Here is a 19,136-nt window from a genome sequence, read left to right on the forward strand (position 1 = left end):
CGAAGGTCAAACCGAATATCCTGACGGAAGTTTTTAAACCGCAGTCATGCCCCCAGGAGCCTCTGCTGCCGTTTAATGAGGCCCTGACGGATGTCCTTCTGGGCACCTGGTCCAGGCCCGCTTCTGGTGCGCCGGTTGACCGGAACGTTGCCAGGCGTCACCGTCCCTGCTCGGACGACCCTGCCTTCCTGTCCACCCATCCCTCCCCGGAGAGTCTGGTGATCCAGGCCTCCACTTCACAGTCCGCATTTCCGTCGGCTCCGCCCGACCGGGAATCAAAGAGGTACGACCAATTTGGAAAAAAAGTGTTTTCCTCTTTGAGCGCTGGACTGCGGTCTTGTAACACCGCGTGCCTCTTGGGCCGCTACACCCACTCCCTGTGGGATACGGTCGAGGAGTGTTTGCCGCAATGCCCCCAGGAAGTGCGGGACAAGCTCACCCGGGCCTTGGTTGAAGGCCGGGATGCGGCGCGGTACTCGATCCGTTGTGGTCTGGACACCACGGACTCACTGGGACGGGCCATGTCCACTACGGTGGCGATTCGTCGCCATGCCTGGCTGAGATCTGCCAACTTCTCACCAGACGTCCAAAATACACTTATGGACATGCCATTTGATGGCAGTCGCCTATTTGGTGACAAAGCGGACCACGCGCTGGAGCGCTTCAAGGACTCCAGGGTCACGGCCAAGTCCTTGGGTCTCTCGACCCAGCGCCAGCAGACGGGTTCGTTTCGGCCCTTTCGTGGCCAAGGGAGGGGAGGTCCCACACGTGCTGCCAGCCACGCGGCGCAGAGCGCTCCCCAGCGCGGTGGCGCCCGTGGTTTCCGCCGTGGTGGCGGTAGAGGCCAGCGTCGTGGTCAGTCCACGCCTCCCTCCGCTGCGGCATCCAAGCCTTCCTAGTCCGAGCTTTCGGGCTCACGTGACGCCAGTGGGTGGCAGGGTTCGCCATCACCACTCCCGCTGGCGCGCGATAACATCGGACAGGTGGGTGCTGCAGCTTGTCCGAAGGGGCTATGCCCTCCCCTTCGAGTCCACTCCTCCAGCCATGCCACTGCAGAACCACCGTGTGTCGGGGGACCACTTGACACTTCTGCAGGAGGAAGTTACGGCCCTCTTGGCCAAGGGGGCCATCGAGCGCGTTCCTGGGCCAGAAGTAGGGTGTGGTTGCTACTCCCACTACTTTCTGGTACCCAAGAAGGACAAGGGAGGCCTGCGTCCTATCTTGGATCTACGGAACGTCAACGGCTTCCTCCGGAAGGAGAAGTTCAAGATGTTGACTTTGGCTCAGGTCTTGGCTGCTCTAGACCCACAAGACTGGATGGTAGCGTTGGACTTGCAGGATGCGTACTTTCACATCCCCGTCCTGCCGGCCCACCGGCGTTACCTGCGGTTCACGGTAGGCCACGAGCACTTTCAGTTTATCGTGCTCCCATTCGGCCTTACCAGCGCCCCACGGGTGTTCACGAAAGTGATGGCGGTGGTCGCAGCTCATCTGCGCCGGTTAGGGGTTTCAGTCTTCCCCTACCTCGACGACTGGCTGTTGAAGGCGGGCTCGCCCCAGACAGTCGTCCACCACCTTCAGATGACGGCAGACCTCCTGCACGAGCTGGGGTTTTCCATCAATGTGCCGAAATCACACCTGTGTCCCTCTCAAAAGCTCCTTTTCATCGGAGCGGTTCTCGACTCGGCGCAGTTTTGGGTTTATCCTCCGGAACGGCGGGTCCGGGATATTCAGGCTCTGATTCCCATCTTTCAGCCGTTATCCCGGGTTTCGGTCAGGTTGACGCTGCGGCTTCTGGGGCTGATGGCCTCCTGCATCCTTCTGGTGCATCACGCCAGATGGCGGATGCGGGCTCTGCAGTGGGACCTGAAGTTTCAGTGGGCCCAGCATCAGGGCAACCTATCCGACCATGTCCTGATCTCGGAGGGCACTGCGAGACAGTTGCAGTGGTGGCTTACGGACCGCGATTGGGTCAGGGGCAGATCCCTCTCCCTTCCCCAACCGGAGCACGTGGTTGTGACGGACGCGTCCCTCCAAGGCTGGGGTGGCCACTTGGGAGAGGCGGAGATCAGAGGCCTCTGGTCTCCGGCGGAGTCCCGGCTCCATATCAACATGTTGGAGCTGCGGGCGATTCGCCTAGCACTGAAGGCATTCCTCCCCTTTGTCAACGGGAGTGTAGTGCAGGTGTTCACGGACAACACCACCGCCATGTGGTACTGCAACAAACAGGGCGGTGTGGGGTCGTGGACCCTTTGCCAAGAGGCTCTGCGCCTCTGGCAATGGCTGGAACGTCAGGGCGTGACTCTGACGGTTCAACACCTGGCAGGTTCTCTGAACGCCAGGGCGGACGAACTCAGCCGTCGGTGCTCGGTGGATCACGAATGGCGTCTGAACTCGGATGTGGCGAGAGGCCTCTTTCAGCAATGGGGAGAGCCTTGGTTAGATCTATTCGCCACAGAAGAGAACGCGCAATGTCATCAGTTCTGCGCGTTGGAGTTTCCAAGACGGCACTCGCTCGGCGACGCCTTTCGGCGCGAGTGGAGTTGCGGTCTGTTGTACGCCTTTCCGCCTATACCACTTCTGCCCAGAGTGCTGAAGAAGATCAGGCGCGACCGGGCCCAAGTTATCCTTGTGGCTCCGGACTGGGCTCGAAGGTACTGGTATCCCGAGCTACTCAGCATGACAGTCGGTCCCTCGATCCGCCTGCCCCTTCAGGAGGACCTTCTGTCGCAGCAGCAGGGGACGGTCCTCCACCCGAACCTGTCCAGTCTCCACCTCCATGCGTGGAGATTGAGCGGCGACAGTTGAGGCCATTTGACTTGCCTCCTGAAGTCTGTGATGTCATTCTGGCAGCCAGGCGTCCCTCCACAAAGTCGGTATACGCCTGCCGGTGGAACAGATTTGTGGCATGGTGCACAGCGAAGGCTGTGGATCCCCTTTCTGCCCCTCTGTCTGAGGTTCTCCTCTTCCTCCTTTCCCTTGCCCAGCAGGGCTCTGCTCTGGGCACTATCAAGGGCTATCTTTCTGCCCTTTCCGCCTTCTTGAGGCTACCTGATCAGCCATCTTTGTTCAAGTCCCCTATTGTGTTGAGATTCTTGAAGGGCATCACGCACATGTATCCTCCAACTCCGTTCGTGATGCCTCAGTGGGACTTGAACCTGGTTTTGACTTTCCTGATGTGCGCTCCCTTTGAGCCCCTTCATTCCTGTCCTCTCCGTCTTCTCACCTTAAAGACGGCCTTCCTGGTAGCCATCACCTCTGCCAGGAGAGTGAGTGAGCTCCAGGCTCTTTCTATTCAACCTCCTTTCTTGTCTGTTCATCCTGATAAGGTGGTTCTTCGGACTAGACCTTCTTTCCTGCCCAAGGTAGTCTCTGCTTTTCACATTGGGCAGTCCATCACCTTGCCCTCTTTCTTCCCGCCTCCGCATCCTTCAAAGGATGAAGAGCGGCTCCATCGTCTGGACCCAAAACGTGCGCTTTCATTCTATATGGATCGCACACGCCAGTTCCGGGTGGATGACCAACTGTTTGTTGGCTACGTGGGTGAGAAGAAGGGAAGGGCGGTACAGAAACGGACCATCTCTCGGTGGGTCGTCCTGTGCATCAAAGCATGCTACTCTTTGGCTCGGAAGGAGCCTCCTGTTGGGCTGAGGGCCCATTCCACTCGGGCCACGGCGGCTACTACTGCCCTGGGCCGGGGAGTCCCTTTGCAGGACATTTGCCAGGCGGCCACGTGGGCCTCGCTGCACACCTTTGCGAGGCACTACTGCCTGGACAGTCAAGTCCGGAGGGATGGCTTCTTTGGCCGTTCGGTCCTCCAGGACTTTCTGGTGTAGGTTGTATTGGTTCGCAGACCCACCACCGGGGTTGGTATTGCTGGGGTATCTATTCTAAGGTAAGGAATCTAATACTAACCTGTTTCTTTCAGATGAACAAGTTACTTACCTTCGGTAACGATATATCTGTAAGAAACAGTAGTTAGTATTAGATTCCTTACCGCCCCGCCCATCCTCCCCGTTCTGCGAACTGATACCTAGGGTTAAGGACATCCCTTTCAGGGCCCTAGTTTCAAATGGCACCAGTGTTGGTTCTCACATGGCTCTGCGTGTTCTGGCGCGGAACAGCTGTGTGCAAAGAACTGACGTCAGCGCGCGGAGGCGGCGTCTATATACTCCAGCGACGTCATCACGGCGCACGACGCCGACGACGCGGAGCCGCAGGGGACGCCTGCAGACGACGCCTACCGACGCGCAGGGGTACTGCTACGCAAAAGTTTCCGGATCCAGACTGACGCCTGGGGATATTCTAAGGTAAGGAATCTAATACTAACTACTGTTTCTTACAGATATATCGTTACCGAAGGTAAGTAACTTGTTCTACAGCACTCCAAATAAGTGTGTATGTATCAGTAATGGGCTCTGGTATATAGCCCTCAGCACCAAAAAGCAATTCAAACCATTATTGAATAATAGACAAACAACCTCGAAGACGAGTCATAAAAGATAGTAAGGGATCAACAGTTATCAAGCTAGATTCAATTGGAGTCCAAGTCTGTAATCTTCAATCGTTTCTTTATTCAAATTTCATAAAAAGTTTTTTTCTCCCAGCAAATTATTCGCCAACACGTGTTTCGTCTCACACTGAGACTTTATCAAGGCATGGATAATGTAGGAATATCATGTTGTTTAATAAATGTTTCAAAGCACACTGGAAACTTCCAAAGATAGAACACCAAGTACTTAGGGCAGCGTAATTTCTAGTTAAAGTGCATCACAACGCGATATTCGTATGGAAAGTGGAGAAGAGCTACAGCATCTATCATTATTCAAAGATGTGACCGAGATGACCCAAATTTTCTAAGGAAAAAGCAAGGCGGGTTATCAAAGTAAGTCCTTAATGGCAAAACATATTCGGTAGGTAGCAAAACATATTGGGTTGGAAAACGGTCATCAAGAAGAGGTTAAAGTGGAGGCTCTGTATGCAACCATGATAAGTTGCAATCGGAACAAAAGCCGATGTTGTATCCAATAATCAAGACCCGCAACAACAGCTTTGTTGACCGTTTTCCAACCCAATATGTTTTGCTACCTACCGAATATGTTTTGCCATTAAGGACTTACTTTGATAACCCGCCTTGCTTTTTCTTTAGAAAATTTGGGTCATCTCGGTCACATCTTTGAATAATGATAGATGCTGTAGCTCTTCTCCACTTTCCATACGAATATCGCGTTGTGATGCACTTTAACTAGAAATTACGCTGCCCTAAGTACTTGGTGTTCTATCTTTGGAAGTCTCCAGTGTGCTTTGAAACATTTATTAAACAACACGATATTCCTACATTATCCATGCCTTGATAAAGTCTGTGTGAGACGAAACACGTGTTGGCGAATATTGTGCTGGGAGAAAAAAACTTTTTATGAAATTTGAATAAAGAAACGATTGAAGATTACAGACTTGGACTCCAATTGAATCTGGCTTGATAACTGTTGATCCCTTACTATCTTTTGTGACTCGTCTTCGAGGTTGTTTGTCTATTATTCAATAATGGTTTGAATTGCTTTTTGGTGCTGAGGGCTATATACCAGAGCCCATTACTGATACATACACACTTATTTGGAGTGCTGTAATTAGAATTTCCTTCTAAAGATTTATTTTGGCACGCACATTCTGTGTCTGCCTGGAGCACTTCTGGATAGTAGGTGCCTTGAATTTCTTTAGCACCCAAGAAATATTTACTGTTTTTCATGTTCCTTATTTTTTGTGTACCACATATTTGTACCCTATAGAATAGTGCGGACATTTCCTTCGGGAACACTACTATCCAATCTGTTTGTCTAATATTTTAGGTGTTCAACAATCTAGTCAAGACTTGAATCTCACAAAGCCGACGCGTTTCGAGTTCGGGCTTTGCAAATTACCAAACTCTCATCAGGGCAGGGTAAATCTTGTCTTTGACAACTGTGTAGTGCCAGAATAGACTTCTGGCTTTTGATTATTCTCCTACGCAGTGGTTTAACAGTCTTACGCAAACGGCATTCGAATCACTCCAAATGCAAATCAGTCATGGTCCTCGCAGTTCTTAATTTTCAATAGTCGGTGCACACTTGCAAGCTGCACCCGGTCTGTATTATTTCAAGACGGTCGTGATGGAAAGCGAATTCAGCATACTGCGCATGGCATTAAATGGAGCTCATTCCTCGCTCGGTTGTTTGAAAACCAGCCGCCTCCTGAAGCTCAATTGTATAATCCCAGGTAAACGGGTTGTGATCGGAACTCCGATCTTAAATGAATGGAGGTGTGGGTGAATTTTTCTATTTACTGATTTTGTGGTCCTACTCCCCTCCTTCCCTCTTTGTACCAAACCCCTCCCTTTTTTGCAGTATTTCATTGTTGAGCATGTTTATAGCAGAGCAATGGTTAATGTGCCTTTCCCCCAGATAGATAACCTACACTTTTCCTTAGGTAATCATGAATTGTTCTGCCCTGCCTTGCCTTTTGCACCTGCTCAGCAGCCCTAAGGAGTCAATACGTAAGGAAGCCTGCTGGACCATCTCTAACATTACTGCTGGGAACCGTGCACAAATCCAGGTATGATTGCCTTGGCTTGCCAGGGAAGACGATATTGCTTGTTTTACTGTCTTGATTGTATTATCAATAATTTTATACTTCCATTCCAGGCTGTTATTGATGCCAACATATTCCCAGTCCTCATAGAGATTCTTCAGAAAGCTGAATTCCGCACGAGAAAAGAGGCAGCCTGGGCCATCACTAACGCCACATCTGGGGGGACAGCTGAGCAGATTAGGTAAAAACTTCTGATAGTTAACCCTTCATATCTAAAGCAACATGCAAATTGTTTACTTCTAGACAGTGACTGGCATCATATGAGCAGCATGGTTGTTTGCAACTGTGCCATTGCTTAATGCATGTCTGGTCGGTTCAGCCTCTGACGAGATCTGTTACTGTAGAGAATCATTAAGCCAACTGTTTATAGACCAACATACATCTTGTGAGCTGCACAGATGCCTGCAACACTGCCATCTTCTATACCGTTTTGGGTGTTGATGGGAGTAAGGTGTATTACAGAGTGCTTATGACATCTAGACTGATCATTTAAGGGCAGAACATAGGCGATGTGAATATTCCATTTGCCAGTGGTTGTACCTTCCTTAATAGTATGTTAGAAAATGGGGGCTTATTAGCAGACTAATTGTTACATGTCTAATTAAGCTTTACTACCTAGTACACCACAGACTTTGTGTAAAAGCATGAGCACAGCATGTCTGTCCGCAGCTTTGATATCTATCATGTTCCTTCTCACCATTGTTCATCATTCAAATGATACAGAGGTTCCCTGCGACTTCTTTTGTACGCTTTCAGGCCTACAAGAGATGTCCAGGGGGGCCGTTTTCTCACTCCTTTAAGTCATAGATTCACTTCTGATGTCACAAATGTATGTGACGTTTCAAATCCAGTTGATAGTGTAAATTATACATATAATAAATATTCTGTCTTGGTTTAGCCAACTTCAACTGGTAAAAGCCACCTCATGGAAAATTATGTTTTGTGGTTCAAACAGATTAGCATCAAATTTCCCTTTGGACATGGAATACTGACTGTAAATTGAGGGTTTTTAAATTTTCTTAACACCTTTTACCTCCCCTTGTGTTCTTTCAATATTAAGTGCTATTTGGGAGCACACCAGTAGTGCGGGGGAAAGAATAGAGTTGGGGGTCTTTTGACTTTGCTGCTGCTAGATGCAAAATTGCATTGCTTAAAATGTGACGTATAGCAGTTGATTGATCAAAGTGAGTGTTTGGACTACTGCAATATCTGGCTATCTGGTTTCTTGAAGCAGCCAATATGCAGAAGTATTTCCATTTAAGGGAATAAATCTTGGTGGTGGCGGCTGCTCTAGAAGATGTTTTTGGCAATTCAGTGGGATTTGGAGGACACCAGTACTATATAGATTTGAAGCAGTTAGGTGCATGGATTCTGACTTGTGATGAATAACTTAGCCTTGTTTCTTCTAAATGAATTATGGTTCTGTTTTTAATTGAAGCGGACTACCTCCATTATTGGATCTTTCATAGATTCATGTGTTTGGCAGCCAGGCGTCCCTCCACTAAATCGGTGTACGCTTGCAGGTGGAACAAATTTGTGGCATGGTGCACAGCAAAGGCTGTAGATCTCCTTTCTGCCCCTCTTTCAGAAGTCCTTTTGTTCCTTCTTTCTCAGCCCCAGCAGGGCTCTGCTCTGGGCACTATTCAGGGGTTACCTTGCTGCGATTTCAGCCTTGCTCAGCCTCCCTGATCAGCCTTCTCTTTTCAAGTCTCCTCTTAATAGATTTCTCAAAGGCATTACTCACCTTTTCCCTCCTATTCCGTTTGTAATGCTGCAGTGGGACTTGAATTTGGTTCGTACTTTTCTGATGTGCACTCCTTTTGAGCCGCTTAACAACTGTCCTCTTCGTTTATTAACTTTGAAGACTGCTTTCCTGGTTGCCATCACCTCCGCAAGGCGCGTGAGTGAGCTCCAGGCTCTTTCCTGTAAGCCTCCCTTTCTGTCTGTTCATCCGGACAAGTTTGTGCTTCGCACTCGTCCTTCCTTCTTGCCAAAGATGGTTACTCCATACCACATCGGGCAGACTATCACTCTGCCCACTTTCTTTCCGCCTCCGCACCCTTCCAGAGAGAAAGAGAGGCTCCACCGCCTAGTCCCAAAACGTGTGCTCTCTTTTTACCTGAATCTCACACAACAGTTAAGGGTGGATGACCAGCTCTTTGTTGGCTATGGAGGCACCAAGAAAGGCTGGGCTGTACACAAGAGAACTATCTCCCGCAGGGTCGTCTTGTGTACAAAAGCCTGTTATTCTCTGGCTAAAAAGGAACCTCCGGTGGGGCTACGCTCCCATTCTACCAGGGCGACAGCAGCTACCACTGCATTGGGACGTGGTGTCCCCTTGCAAGATATCTGTCAGGCAGCCACGTGGGCCTCGCTCCACACTTTTTCTAAGCATTATTGCCTTGACAGCCAAGTCCGGAGAGACAGCTTTTTTGGCTGTTCTGTTCTCCGTGACTTTCTGGTGTGATCTTGTTTCGCAGACCCACCCCTGGGGTTGTTATTGCCTGGGTATCTATTCTAAGGTAAGGAATCTATCACGAACATGTCTCTTTCAGATGCACAAGTTACTTACCTTCGGTAACGATCTATCTGTAAGAGACATTAGTTAGTTATAAATTCCTTACCGCCCCACCCATCCTCCCCGTTCTGCGAACTGATTTCTAGGGTTAAGGTCATCCCTTTCAGGGCCCTAGTTTTGTGCACTAGTGGTCAGTGTCTTGCATGGCTCTGTGTTCCTGGCGCGGAAAGCCATGTACAGAAATGATGTCAGCATACGAGGGCAGCGGCTAAGTAGCTGCCGCAACATCATCCTGGCGACCACAACACCAACGACTTACGCGGAGCCGACCGACGAAACTTTTCGCCACGCAGGGGTACTGCTGACGAAAAAATTCTTCCGGATCCAGTCTGACACCTGGTGGTAATTCTAAGGTAAGAAATCTATAACTAATCTATGTCTCTTACAGATATATCGTTCCCGAATGTAAGTAACTTGTTTTTCGGCTGATTGATTGATCGGTTCTTCGGCAACAGACTGGGACAGAGAATAGGCCAGGCACCAAAATAAAAGTGGTCCTCATTTGTGAATTACACAGGTAAAATAAAAGGGAAATCAAGAGTAAACACTAGCCCAGGAGACTGGGAAAAAAAGTGGGCCATGTTTACAGAACAAAATTTGCAAAGACATGCTGTACACGTGTTTTTGCAAGGTATTGAAGACTGCATGGATTTGAGCTTCCTGCAGGCAATAGCAGTTTTGATATCCGGCAAATTAACTGTAAAAACGGACCCAGGGGAGGAGCCTAGCTCGCGGCCGTGATGGTCGCCCTTTAGCTCGGCTCCCGCAGCCCTCCATCCTGACTGCCTATCCTGTCTTTTATCCTGTCCCGGGACGACACACTTTTGGGGAATTGGAAACATTACGGCTTGTTTGTACTTACCATCTGACCCCGGGGTCTCGACGTGCAGTGGCTCCGGAGTTCTGGCCTCCGAGAGATCGGGGCCTCTGCGAGACTTGGACCGGGACCTGGCCGGTGGGATCCGACGGCTCTCGGCCCCGGCCGAGAGCGAGAACCAGTGTTGGGAGCCGATGTGCACAGATCCCGGCGATCCTGAACCGGACCTGCCCTGGTGGTCGCGTGGCCGACGTGGGTGAGAAGCCCCGGGACCTGATTCTGAAAGGGGGTCTCCCCCCGCCGCTGCTTTGTCCGGCGGCCCTGGTCCTCGGGGCCCGAACTCTGCTTGTCTGGGTCACCGGTGCTGGTGCGGGCGGAGACCCGTTTTGGGCGGACATCCTTTTGGCATCGAAGCCGCCCTTGCTGGGACCCCCGGCGCTTGTAAAGTCCTACATTTGAGAACTGTTATTTCCGGGGGTCCTCGTGGGTGGCGATTGGGCTGATTCACGAAATGGCGGCCGGCCCTCTGGAACGAGAGTCACTCTGTGGCGGCGGGCCCGAGTTGCCTGATTGTGTGGGGATCGGCTCTGGTGGGCGTGAGCCGACAGTCAGAGATATCCTGGAAGCCCTCAGATCCCTGCACGCTTCCCTGGCCCGGGGCGTCTCGGTGGGTCCGCCACGATCCGCCGCCATTTTGGGCGGCCGTTTCTTCTTGTCGCCCTCTTGTTTCGATGCCTCCATTGCCTCACCCCCCTCGATTGACCTGAGTGTCTCCACCACTGATCGAAGATCGTGTAGTGTGCTGGTGACTTTGGGGCGCCCTGCTTTTCAAGGTTCGGACCCCGGGGACTCGGATGCTGTACTGCGACCCTGTTCGACATTGTTGCCTGGAATTATGAGTGGACTTCCTCCTGCGCCTGCTTCGATGACTTTGCCAGTGTTTAAAATTGGGACCACCTCGCCCGCTCAAGTGGCGCAACTGAACTCCTGTTTCTCATGGCTCGTGCTTCGATTGTTGATGCATCGATACTTTCAGTTTGGACTACTGCTCACTTTTCGATCTATCTACCCCCCACGTAGCTATGCTAGTCACCATTCCACTCGATTATATGCTGATTTCGTATTTAGTATGTGGTTGTACATTGCCATGTGTTGGGTGGGGTTTGTCGCTCGGAAGGGTTGGGGGTGAAATGTACGACTTCTGCTTGATTCCCGGTATGCGATTTCGTTGCACAATTGTCTCTGATCGTAGAGGGGTGGGAGGTCCCCTTCTCCTAATATTTTGTGGCGCGTTATGGGGTGTCGTCCTGGTCTGTTTTTGATTGTACTTGTCGGGTTGGGCGGGGGGCTGTGGCCTGCCGTTTGTATTATCATTATTCTGCTCCTCCCTCCTGTTTTCTTTCTCCGCTTTTGTGGCCTTTTTGTCTCGTTTTTCTTTCTTTCTTCTTGCTATAGTTCGGGTTCTGGTTTAGGGCGACAGGCACGCTGTTTGAAGGGTAGGCCGTAGCCTTCTACAGGGGTGCAGGGTGGGACGGGTGGGTTGGGTTCTATTTTTTGTTTGTTTTCTGGTTCTATGGCCCTTTTGTATCTCTTTTTCGTGAGGCCGCGTCTGTCCCGACCTCCTATGGTGTGTTTCGGGTGGGGGTATGGCATCGTTACTCCTCCTGCTACATTTCGGCTGTCTTTCCATCCGATTGCCATGCCCCACTTGGGCCGCTAATCCTTTTGTCTCCTGTCCTCCCACCACGGGGAGCCGTGTCGGCGCGTCTTTTACCTTTCTTTTTTCATATTTCCTTATCCCCTTTTTATTGTTTGGTTTTTCTTCCCTCCATTTTTCTTTCCCTTCCTCTCCCCCCCCCCTACCTAGTCCCCCTTCCCTTTTTCCTTCCTGCGTCCCAGAGGGTACTGTGACGGGCGGGTTTTCATGCATTGTCTTCCGATCCCTCTGTTCTGGCTTGGTAGTGTCCCGGGTGGTGGGCGTGTTGCGAGGATAATGCTCAGGGGCTGACTGTATCTCGCATATCCTGATTTCTTGACTGCATTGTGTTGTCCCCCTGATATTTTCCCCCATGCCCCCTTCTTAATGTTGAGGTTCATTACGGGATGTCGGATGCCTCCGTATTGCAAGTGTGCCTGTCATACGTCCTCTCCCCTTATTGTAAAATTAAGCCTTCTTTACTCCTGTGTTTTAGCCCTTTAGTTTCTGTATTTCTTCTCCCCTATTGCGATTGTACGGCCTCTGCTTTGTATTGATTGATTATGTACTATTTGCCTGATGACTCCTGACTGTTTTGTACACTGCGGCCGGCCGGCTTGGTTGTGGGCCTCGATTTGTCTTCTTTTGATATCAATAAAGGTTTTCAAAAAAAAAAAATTAAAAAAAAAAAAAACGGACCCAGAAGACCGTAAAACATGCCCACAAACAGCTACACAATCACCACACTCACCTGAAGGCTACCTGGCAAGGAGGGCAGACTAGCTGGCAATCGAGAAGGAAGGAAACAAGCTGGTCGGCAGGCGGCAAGGAGGGAAGCAGCCCTGCCCGATCCATGGGAGGCCCAGCTGCATGTGCAGTCATCTTGGCAGGAGAAAGGAGGCTGCGCACGGCATCAACGCAGCAATGCTGGGGCTGTGGACAGCAGGTTGCACGCGACGACGTCCTCGACAGAGGTCGCTGGAAGATTGCAAAAAGGCGCCTTGAAAGTCAGCTGTGAATGTGCAACAGGTGACTTTTATAGGGCATTTGCTTCCCGCTACTGCCGCGCATATGAAGTCACCCATACTGGGTTAGCCATAGCCCATTGATTCCAGTAAATACAAAAGGACACCGGAGCATATGCAAGTAAAATTGGTATCACGCATGCTATGGGGTCTATTTTATTTTATTACTGATGGCATCGTTCATCGGGTAAACAGCTACGGAGCAGCTGTGTTGGCCTTGCCCAAGAAACTGGCCATAAAAAAGGTTTTCGGGCTGCCAAGCAAGGTCTGCTGGGCCTCTGGAGGCTCGCGAGGTGTACTTTGAGTAACACGGCTGTAGAAGTATCCCAAGTTTCAGACTGTGTCTGGAAACTTTTCGAGGAGTACCTCTGCGTTCTGGTAAGTGACATCGGCTCTTCGTCGTCTGCACAAGTGACACGTGCAGTGCCTATATTGCCGCCACCCCAGCATTCGGACATCCGTTACTTATCGCAACATTTCCACGTCCGAAGCGCAGAGCTATAAAGGTTGCCAATGTTCCAGTGTGCAGACACTAAGGACCTCATAAGGGTTTCCCTATAACGAGAAATGTGTTCTCAGAGCGGGGAGGATCAGTAAGGAATCTGCACCTACATAGTCTATACCAGATAAGGTGTTACCAAAGGTAAGTAACTTGTTCATCTGATTGAGAATTCTAGCCACAGATTCCTTACCTTAGAATAGATACCCAAGCAATAACTCTCCAAAGGTGGGTCTGGGAATGGATTAAGACCAGGATGTCCTAGAGAACTGAATAGGGAAATTGCCCTTCAAATCAGACCTGACTGTCCAGAAAATAGTGTTTGGTAAATCTGTGCAGAAATGCCCATGTTGCAGCCTGACATATGTCCAGGACAGGGACTCCGCAAACTGACAGTTGTCATAGCCTTGGCTCTGGTAAAAAAGCATGCAAGCCCTCATGGGGTTGATTCTTGCCCAGTGCATAGCAGATCTTGATGCTGAGCACTATCCTTGGTGTTATGATTGTTCTCTTTCTTTGCGCTAACAAATCCAATAAAGTGTATTGTCTATATTTTTAAAAAAAACACAAGTGGGACTATTCTGAAGAAGTTTCTTCTAACTGTTCCCCTCACGGAGAACCTTTGGGTTAGTCAGAGAGAAAAAGCCCCAAAAGCTCAGAAGTGTATTCTCCTAGACCACACACCTCTTCATCCGAGACCTCAGACAATCACAAGAAAAAGGTGTCAGACTCATTCATAATCCTGTACTCCATCTCTTTAGGTAAAGTCTAAGGATAAACCGAAGTCCAGGGTGCCATCGACCTCGTAGACAAACTGGTCAGCAAAGAAAATGCTGCAAAAGTAGTTTCCGCTGCATCAACGATGACAATAGTGTCAAGAATTGTTCCATCTGTGATCGCCACCCAGATCTGTGACTGGTGGTGAGTGTCTGAAAAGTTTCTGCGCTCTGTCAATCAAACTTCTGTTTGCTTTGTTTGCCCTCAGTTGGTAGGGTATGACCAGACGTGAGTCCCTTGCTCACTTTGCCACTGGATTCAAGCTAGCCTGGCTGATATGGGGTGTTACCCCGAAACCGGTCCCAGGGTGCTCGTTTCTGGTCCAGGGAAGACCTGCCTGGCAGTTCAGGCTGGACTGTTCCCATAAGGAACAGGGTCAAGACTGATTTGCATATGGCTGGGTCTGACCTGGGGTGACGAAGTGAGCTAAAGAACGGTGATGGATTCAACCAGATCTGTGACTGGGGGTGTGTGTCTGAAAAGTTTCAGCGCTCCATCCATCATCTCCTTGTGTGCCCGTTAGTGTATTTGAATTTGACTTATTAAGCACGCGTATACCTAGCGGTTTCTTGGCGCTGAGGGTGCAGTTGAACCTGGAGGAAGGGGTGTAGGGGGTTTAGGGCGAGAAGGCTTGCAGGAAGAGATACGTTTTGAGCGCCTTCTCGGAACTCAAAGTACGAGGGTATAGATCTGATAGTGGGGGGAAGGGAGTTCCAGAAAGTGGGACCGAGAACAGCGAATTTCATCCCCCCATCCTTTTTTTCCTGAATCGTGGTACGGAAAGGAGGGACTGGGTGGAGGAGCGGAGTTCTCTGACCGGTATTTCGTTTTTGATTTCGGAATTTATGAAAGCTGGAGCAGTTCCGGCTCGGGCCTGAAACGTGGTGCAGCCAAGTTTGAAGAGGGCCCGCTCTCTGATGGGCAGCCAATGCAAGGTCTTTAATAGAGGGGTGACGTGGTGCGATTTGGAGAGACCGTGGATGAGGCGGGCAGCTTGGTTCTGGACCAACTGAAGGCGTCGGAGGGCATAGATGGGAACACTGTTATACAGGATCTTACCATAATCTAGGCGTGATAACACCTTTGCCATCAGAATGAGTTTTAAGGCGGAGGGGGGAAAGAATCTGGAGATTTTTCTGATGGTGCGAAGGGTAAAGAAAAAAGATTATACCACCATACTGATCTGGGAGTGCAGGGTGAGATGTTGATTCAACGTGATCCCGAGTGTTTTAACTGAGTGGGAAGGTAAAGGGGGGGGCGAGTGGGGGAGGCCAAAACGTGGGGGTCCAGGGACTGGATGTACCACCAGTGAGAACTAACTCAGTTTTATCTGGGTTAAGTTTAAGGTGGTTGAAGTTCATCCAGTCCCTGATACAAATCATAACTGATTGAAAATTGTGGATGGACTCAGGGGAGTGGGAAAGGTTGAAAACGAGCTGGAGGTCATCTGCATAGTTGAAGACCGTGACCTCCAGTTGCTGTAAAGCAAAAATGAGGGGGAAAATGTACAGATTAAATAAAAGGGGAGAGAGGGAGGAGCCCTGAGGGACACCGCACTGCACCTTGCGAGGGGGGCGCAGAAAAATCTGCCAAATGGACGGCCTGAGTGCGGTCTTTCAAGAAGGAAGTAAGCCAAGCCTCGACACGGGTGAGAAGAATGGAATGGTCAACCGTGTCGAAGGCAGCGGACAAATCGAGGAGGACCAAAGCTTGGGGCCGGTTGACATCCATCCCCTCCCTGAGTATGTCCATGACTTAGACCACGACTTTCTCGGTGGAGTGGAGCGGGCGAAAGCCAGCCTGGTAGGGGTCCAAACAACCGCTGTCCTCAAAAAAAGAGCCGAGGACAGTGGTGATGTGGCACTCCAGGATTTTACCCAAATAAGGGAGAAGGGAAATGGGGCGGTAGTTAGGAAGGGAAGAGGGGTCGGCACCAGGTTTTTTCAGGATGGGAATTATTATTGCCGCTTTGTGATGGTCAGGGACAGAGCCTTTACTAAGGAAATCATTGAGGAAAACCAAGGGGGGGTAGGGCACGCTAGAAAGACCTCTCTCAGTACAAAAGCTGGGCAAACATCGGAGGGGGAACCGGATTTAACCCGGGCCAACAGGGGAAAAAGGGTTTCCCTGGTCAGAGGAGGTATGTGGTCTAGATGGAATCTGTTGGGCGGAGGTTCAAAGGCAGGGGGGGAGGAGGAAGGCGGTGGTATGTTAGCCTTAATGGCTGCAATTTTCTCAATGAAAAAATTGTTTAGGGAGTCAGAGGGATTGAGAAGGGGGAGGTTTGAGGGAAGCTCTGTCTGATGAGGCCAACTCGTAGATGGTGGAAAATATTTCCCTAGGCTGATTTTTGGCTGAGAGTATTTTCCCCGAAAAGTAGTTGGTCTTGGCAAGAAGGATTGGATTGCCTTTTTGTATGTATTAAGCGTGAGGGAATAGTGTGTTTTCAGGGTTGGGCAATAAGGATGTTGTAAGGATCATTGGCGACTAACTCTTCAAGAACACCAGATATTAAAAGAATTCCTGTGCCAGTACTCTCAGAACACACATCGCCTAGTATCTCCGTTCCTACCAAGGCATTTACTAGAAGCAGAGACTTCTGATGAAGAGGGACTGCAGCTAAACCTCAACTATCAAGATATTGACGACAGTGATGATCAATATATAGATAATGAATATACATTTGCCAAACAACCACCATCTCAACCAGGTACACAGAAATAGAGGGAAATAGATGCCTTTACAGAACATGGAGTATGACCCCTTAGCGAAAAAATAAAAATTTAAAGAGGAACCCATGCTGCAGATACTTAGGGTGCTGGTGAAGGACTAACACTTGATGTTAAAAGATTAATACAAGCAATATATTGAACAATCCAAATCGCTAGGGGACAGACCCCTATTCGAACTTCAATACCTCTAACACCAAGAACAATCTTGGCAACTACTAGTTCAAGATGACCAGTTCCAGTGGTGGAACCTCCACTTGGAAAACCACCAACACATGAATACATGTATTCTGATGAGCTGAAGAAAGATGATATTCTAAATGATCCTTAGGGGGGCAACGAATAGGAGGACTGTTATTCCTCTATCTGTCCCACCTACTCCATCTCTATCAAGTTCACTATCGGACTATTGGAGGTTTTCACACGCTGCTTGGGAGAGCGCCTAAGAGAGTCCGCCTTCTGTTGCCTGTCAGATTAATGCTTCCTATACGACTTCAAAGGTCATGAAGAATCCAGTTACGGTAGCAGGGGTCATTCCCCACCTAGATAAACAAAATACAGAACCCCTGAAAATTCTCCTGCATGCCCCATAAGCCAAAACCTGACTCTGTAGTCAAGCAAGCAGCTCACAGGAGATCGAAATTTCCACCTCTCGTTCTGCACCTCCTGATAAAGAGAGAAGGAAATTAGATAATGTGGGAAAGCCATTTGCAGCTGTGGCTGCCGTGACTGTCTGAGCAACCAGAATTGACTTCTCCCTCTAACACCTCAAAAGGGCTGGGTTCTTTTTTGTTGTTATACACCCAAGGATATTGCTGTGTCTCTTATAAATGAGGCTACAGCCTTTCTGTTACTTACTATCTGATTCAGCAGGGATTTAGCCTACAATCCACCCGCAACAATTCAGGCCACCTCCACTTCTTTCTGCTCTGAATAGCAGCCTTGCATAAAGTTATGAACACAACAACGATCACAGAGCTCTTCTAGACGGCAGTAATATCACCTTGGCATGGGTGGGGGTCGAATATCCCACTATTACAAAAATTGGAGAATATTACTACAGACTGATGGTTTCTGGAGTTAATAAAGAGGCACACCATAGATTTCCTCATCATGCCTTCTACAAGCTCAGCTGAAAAAAAAACAATAAAACAACTTTTACAGTTGGAAATAAAACAAATACTTCAAAAAGGTGCATTAGAGACTATGCCCTATTCCTTGGAAACTTGGGTTCCTACTGCCAAACTCCGTCATCTCACAGGCGGCACAGCGAAGATCAAGGAATCCTTCCATGCCCTTTCTTCACCCCCAAACAAATTGGCAGGCGTCTAGATGAGATTGGCAAATGGTTTTCGCCCATGTTATCCCTCATGGTGAGGGCCTCAAATTGCCTGGCGCTCCTTGGCCGCTATGACTGATATCTGGGTCAGCTTCCTGAACACATTAGAGGAGAAGCAAAGAAAGTATTGCTGAAGGTCAACATTCCTCCTCTGAGATCATAGACTGTGCCATAGATATTGCCTCCACCGGGTTCAGGCAGCTAGCTGGCACATCGTTTCTATGCCATCAGGGATGACCTAAGACAACCAACTTTGGGCTGGGTGTCAAGACAAAAATCCTAGATTTGCTGTACAATGGAGAAGCTTTGTTTGGAAGGCACATTGACGAAGCTCTCCAAGCGATCTAAACAGATATGGACACTGCCAAATCACTAAGGACTTTGCAGTACAAAATGGTGCCTTTTCGTGACGCTTGAGGAAGAGGCCACCCTTCCTTTCGTGGAGGATATCAACAATACTGCTATCCACTATTTTCGGCTAATAACCAGCAATTCCGCTCCCAATACCATCAGCGACAACCACCGTCCGCTACATATCACCGCCCTCCTCTCAAGAGGAATGTCCGGACAATAGGGCAAAGACACCAATCGCAGACAAAGATTTCAACCAGGCACCCGCTACTACCCTCTCTCTTCCACCCAGGGTACCAGCAAGAATCACCAATGACCTACACTGTTGAATACAAATCAGAACAGATCAATTGCTCCTCGATTTAGTTCACTTCCTGCATCTTTAGGAAGCACTGGGCGTCCAATGGACGCTGGTGACGGGGACTTTTGAAGAAATAATTCAAGTAACTACGCTTATAATCAAGATGAAGGCTGGTCAAGTCGCTGAAATAGTGTCCTAGCCAGGGGCGGCGGCTCCTCTAAGGCAGAGGAGCGTCGCCTCACTGACTTGCAGCAGTAAAAAAAAGGAAAAAATAAAATAAAACAAAGTTATGTTCATTTTATGTTGTCGTCCTGCTGCGGTAGTTTTGCATGAGGGGGCGAGTCTGCAGAGCAAGTAATGAGTGGTAAAACCCTCCTGAGTGCGCTATTGCTGCTTGGTT

General features: G+C 49.4%; 1 protein-coding gene across 2 annotated transcripts in view; it reads left to right on the forward strand.

Annotated features, from left to right (window-relative positions):
• The window catches only part of KPNA6 (karyopherin subunit alpha 6), a 685,221-nt gene that overhangs the window by 546,368 nt on the left and 119,717 nt on the right, over positions 1-19,136 (forward strand). For both annotated transcript variants that reach the window (XM_078680680.1, XM_078680679.1), the window contains exons 11-12: positions 6,463-6,588; positions 6,678-6,805. In XM_078680680.1, coding sequence (XP_078536806.1) covers positions 6,463-6,588; positions 6,678-6,805 — 254 coding nt within the window. The remainder of the gene's footprint in view (positions 1-6,462; positions 6,589-6,677; positions 6,806-19,136) is intronic.

Source organism: Lissotriton helveticus, chromosome 3_1 (genome assembly GCF_964261635.1).
Source record: "Lissotriton helveticus chromosome 3_1, aLisHel1.1, whole genome shotgun sequence".
NCBI lineage: Eukaryota > Metazoa > Chordata > Amphibia > Caudata > Salamandridae > Lissotriton > Lissotriton helveticus.